Genomic DNA, 5,478 nt, shown 5'->3' on the forward strand with positions numbered 1-5,478 from the left:
CCAGCGCCGCACGCAACTCGGGAGCAAGCTGCAACCACTTCGAGCAGAATCTGACACCAGCATTCTGTTACCGCCATTTAAACCTCCTCGTGTTTTTCCCGCCGCAAAGCAATCGATCTCTCTGCTTTACCAAGCTTCTCAGTGCTGCTCGATCGAGCTGACAAGCGACGATCCGACCTATAAATACGCCCCCTACCTTCTCCTCCACCCTCATCGATCTCACACTCCAAGCAAGCTAGCCACCAAGCAGTAGCAGCTTGGTGATCAGCAGTGCTGCGCAGTACCAAGGTACCTCGATACAACAACTCGATCGTGGTACTGAACTACACGATGGGGCTGCTTAGCAAGAAGCTTCTGGTGGCATCCATGGTGGCTGCCGTGCTGGCCGTGGCGGCCGTGGAGCTCTGCAGCGCCATCCCGATGGAGGACAAGGACCTGGAATCGGAGGAGGCGCTATGGGACCTCTACGAGCGGTGGCAGTCGGCGCACCGCGTGCGCCGACACCACGCCGAGAAGCACCGCCGCTTCGGCACCTTCAAGTCCAACGCCCACTTCATCCACTCCCACAACAAGCGCGGCGAGCACCCCTATCGCCTCCACCTCAACCGCTTCGGCGACATGGACCAGGCCGAGTTCCGCGCCACCTTCGTCGGCGACCTCCGCCGCGACACCCCGTCCAAGCCGCCGTCCGTCCCCGGATTCATGTACGCCGCCCTGAACGTGTCCGACCTGCCGCCGTCCGTGGACTGGCGGCAGAAGGGCGCCGTGACGGGCGTCAAGGACCAGGGCAAGTGCGGCAGCTGCTGGGCATTCTCCACGGTGGTGTCCGTGGAAGGCATCAACGCCATCCGCACGGGCAGCCTCGTGTCCCTCTCGGAGCAGGAGCTCATCGACTGCGACACGGCGGACAACGACGGGTGCCAGGGCGGGCTCATGGACAACGCCTTCGAGTACATCAAGAACAACGGCGGGCTAATCACCGAGGCCGCCTACCCGTACCGCGCCGCCAGGGGCACCTGCAACGTCGCGAGAGCGGCCCAGAACTCGCCCGTGGTGGTGCACATCGACGGGCACCAGGACGTGCCGGCCAACAGCGAGGAGGACCTGGCCAGGGCGGTGGCGAACCAGCCCGTGTCCGTGGCCGTCGAGGCCAGCGGGAAGGCGTTCATGTTCTACTCCGAGGGGGTCTTCACCGGTGAATGTGGAACAGAGCTGGACCACGGCGTGGCGGTGGTCGGGTACGGGGTGGCGGAGGACGGCAAGGCGTACTGGACGGTGAAGAACTCGTGGGGGCCGTCGTGGGGGGAGCAGGGCTACATCAGGGTGGAGAAGGATTCCGGCGCCTCGGGCGGGCTCTGCGGCATCGCCATGGAGGCGTCCTATCCCGTCAAGACCTACAGCAAGCCCACGCCCATGCCCAGGCGCGCGCTTGGCGCCTGGGAGTCGCAGTGATCGACCCTCTGCGTGTCTGAATTATTTCTACTATCCTTCCTAGTTAAATTAGGGTGAAAATAAATTACAACTGAATTAAGTGGTTCTCCGTCCACATGCCTAGAATTAGACGTGTGTAAGGTGGGACCAGGACGATCGACATTTGTTTGGATTTATGAAATGTAATGTAAAATGTAGTGATGCAATTGGTAATGTTTGTAAGCATGCTAGTATGTTGTGTTTTACTTCAAGCCTTCCGTTTCATAATTCTTGTCGTGTTTTAGTTCAACTTTATTTAGACTAGACGAGACGATACTGTGCATTGCCATAGAATTAGATATATATAGCTTCTAAATGTTACATAAAATATTAATTCAATCAGTATAACTTAGCAAAAAATGCTAAAAAAAATAACGTAAGATTTTTAGATATGGAAAACTCAACGTTTTTCATGGTAATTTTTGTTGGTGTAAGGATGTAAAGTTTAGTTGATGAGCACAACAATTCTCTGACAAAGAATGAACATAGGCGGATTTGTCATGCTCACAAATCAAACTTGCCACTCTCGATAAACATAATTTGCCTAGAAAAATCGTTTGATTTGTCATGCCTAATAAACTCACATCTGCTGGATATTTCTGTCCATAATTTAAAATGTGTGAGATATATCTGCATATGGAAAAAATCGTAACATAAAAAATTACGGATGTCACAATATAATGTAATGAAATTTAAAACTTAGGATGCACTAATTCATATTGGACCATAGAGAACTCTCATGCGTAGATCACACAAATACTAATGGGTTGGGCTAGTAATTTTAACGGCTACAACAATTTTGATGATATGGAAGCACGTGTGTTGAAAAAACTAGAACTAGAGGAAATCAATATCTTGAATATATAAAATTCGAACTACATATTATGCTACAAAATTTTATCCGGAAATCTTTCTAAAGAATTCATCAAGCAAAACACAATTTGTCTATTCCATCGATCCCAACCTTTGCTTAGTGCCGCATGAAAATTGACTTCTTGAACATATACCGACATCGGGCATCGAAGGCTTGGCACTTCTCAAGTGAAGTGTATACACGAAATCCGTTGAGCAAGAAAGCGGTGATCCCATAAAATCAAGTGATACATATGATGTGTTTAAAATTAGGCTTAATTAATAGATGTGAATATAGTGGAAAAGACTCCCCTAGCGACAGCTAGGGTTTTGTCTCCTTACGGCGATTCCCTCGCCGTAAGTCCACCCTCGTCCGGCGATCGGTGCCCATACCCCGTGACCTAACTACGGCCGCGCTCTCCCTTCATCACGACCGCCCCCCCCCCCCCCGGGTTGTTCCTGGTGTAGGTCCTTACCCCATTATCGTGACCATGGCGGCGGCTTCAGAGGCGTTCTCATCAACGAACCCATGTTCCCATGGAAAACCAGATGAGGATCTCAGTGACTTCTTCGAGAAGCTGGATCTCCACGAGGAAGAGTTCGACGATGTGGTGGTTGAAGAGGAGGCACCTGACTTAGTAGATGAGATCCCATGGCTAGACCTAGCGAGGGTTCAGACAAGTAAAAACTTCAGTCAGGCAACCTTCTTCAAAGACATGAGGGCTGCATGGAACACCGTGAAACCCGTGTGTTTCTGCCCCATTGGTGCCAACCTGTTTGTGGTTCAGGCTCGCTGCCTTGGCGATTGGGATCGCACCATGTCCGAAGGTCCTTGGTTGTTTCGTAACATGGCCGTGGTGCTTGCTCCTTATGATGGCTATTCTGAGGCTGACGAAGTTCCTTTGGTGCATATGCCTATTTGGATGCAGATTCATAAGCTGTCAGATGGATATTGCAGAGAGGACATCATCGGAAAACTGTTTAGATCGGCTAGTGAGATCCTGGATACGAGAATCGCCGGTAACTCCAGAGGAGATTACATTCGTGTCCGGGTTAGGCATAACATCAGGAAACCTCTAACCAAGTTTGTTAGCATTGTAAAAGAAAAAGTTCGGAAAGTCTACGATGTTAGGTATGAGAAGTTAGCAAGATTCTGTAAGGCTTGTGGTATTATCGGACATGAACATAAAGAATGCGACAATGGAGTGCATTCACAGAAGGACCTCAAGTTTGGAGACTATCTATACGTTGATCCACCTGTGAACTTCAGGGCTGACTGGGAGTCTGCTCGTACTAAGAAAAACTTCCTGGAGACTCCTGCAGCTAAAGCTTCGGCTAGGAAGGGGGAGACAACTATTGACAGGGAGCTCAGAGATACAGCTTCCAGCCCAGTTAAACATTCCCTTCCGTTGGCGATGAATGTGGATAAATCAGCCCGTAAAAGATTAATGGTGGAGGATGGAGGGGTGGGAGTCCCTAACCAGGCGAAGGAACTGTTACTGATCACAGATGGCAAGGAGGCCCTAGGTTTGGCCTCGCCAACAACTAGCTCTGGTACTAAACGTGCAAACAAGGATGATGAACATTCTGATTCAGGCAACCTTTCGGCGGGCTCCGTGTTGGAGCGCCGCCAATCCCAATGAGTCACCTAATTTGGAACTGCCGGGGGGCGGGGAACCGCCGGACACTTCACGAAGTTGGGGCTCTTGTAAAAGCCCATTCCCCAAGCTTTGTCTTCCTAGCTAAAATGAGACAAACATGTGCAAAGCTTTGTCTTATGCTAGAGTTCAACACCTTGTCTCTCCTCGATCAGATCACTGTCCAGTTTTCTTGCACCTTGATGAGACGCAGGATGGTGATGACCCACAAGTATAGGGGATCAATCGTAGTCCTTTCGATAAGTAAGAGTGTCGAACCCAACGAGGAGCAGAAGGCTCTGATAAACGGTTTTCAGCAAGGTAATAACTGCAATCACTGAAAGTAGCGGTAACAAGTGATGGTGTAGTGAGGTGAAATGTAGCAAGCGAAAAAGTAACAAGTAACAAGTAACAAGTAGTAGCAACGGTGCAGCAAGTGGCCCAATCCCTTTTGTAGCAAGGGACAAGCCTTAACAAAGTCTTATAGGAGGAAAAGCGCTCCCGAGGACACACGGGAATTTCTGTCATGCTAGTTTCATCATGTTCATATGATTCGCGTTCGTTACTTTGATAGTTTGATATGTGGGTGGACCGGCGCTTGGGTACTGCCCTTACTTGGACAAGCATCCCACTTATGATTAACCTCTCTCGCAAGCATCTGCAACTACAAAATAAGAATTAAGACAACGTCTAACCATAGCATTAAACTAGTGGATCCAAATCAGCCCCTTACGAAGCAACGCATAGACAGGGGTTTAAGCTTCTGTCACTCCAGCAACCCATCATCTACTTACTACTCCCCAATGCCTTCCTCTAGGCCCAAATATGGTGAAGTGTTATGTAGTCGACGTTCAAATAACACCACTAGAGGAAAAGACAACATACAACATATCAAAATACCGAACGAATATCAAATTCACATGACTATTATCAGCATGCCTTATCCCGTGTCCTCAGGAACAAAAGTAACTACTCACAAAGCATAATCATAATCATGATCAGAGGTGTAATGAATAGCATCAAGGATCTGAACATAAACTCTTCCACCAAGTAATCCAACTAGCATCAACTACAAAGAGTAATCAACACTACTAGCAACCTTACAAGTACCAATCGGAGTCGTGAGACAGAGATTGATTACAAGAGATGAACTAGGGATTGGAGAGGAGATGGTGCTGATGAATATGTTGATGAAGATGCCTCCCCTCCGACGAGAGGAGTGTTGGTGATGACGATGGCGACGATTTCCCCCTCCGGGAGGGAAGTTTCCCCGACAGGATCGTCCTGCCGGAGCTCTGGATTGGATCTGCTCAAGTTCCGCCTCGTGGCGGCGGCGAAACCACGAAAGAGCTCCCGAATGATTTTTTCTGGACCAAAACCCTTCATATAGCAAAAGAGGGGGGCTAGTGGGCCGTCAGGGAGCCCACAAGCTTGCCCTCCGCCACCAGGGGGTGGCGATGGCACGGCTTGTGGCGCCCTGGTGGCCCCCCTCCGGTACTTCTTTCGCCCAGTATTTTTT

General features: G+C 49.7%; 1 protein-coding gene across 1 annotated transcript; it reads left to right on the forward strand.

Annotated features, from left to right (window-relative positions):
• The first annotated feature begins 219 nt into the window (after positions 1–219).
• LOC123440647 (cysteine proteinase EP-B 2-like) lies at positions 220–1,452 on the forward strand. Its single transcript, XM_045117209.1, has one exon. The coding sequence runs from the start codon at positions 331–333 to the stop codon at positions 1,450–1,452; it is 1,122 nt and encodes a 373-aa protein (XP_044973144.1). The 5' UTR covers positions 220–330.
• Positions 1,453–5,478: the final 4,026 nt, after the last annotated feature.

Source organism: Hordeum vulgare, chromosome 3H (genome assembly GCF_904849725.1).
Source record: "Hordeum vulgare subsp. vulgare chromosome 3H, MorexV3_pseudomolecules_assembly, whole genome shotgun sequence".
Classification (NCBI taxonomy): Eukaryota; Viridiplantae; Streptophyta; class Magnoliopsida; order Poales; family Poaceae; genus Hordeum; species Hordeum vulgare.

Coding starts and splice junctions, on each gene's coding strand:
- LOC123440647 (XM_045117209.1), top strand. CDS start 331: ATGGGGCTGCTTAGCAAGAAGCTTCTGGTGGCATCCATGGTGGCTGCC.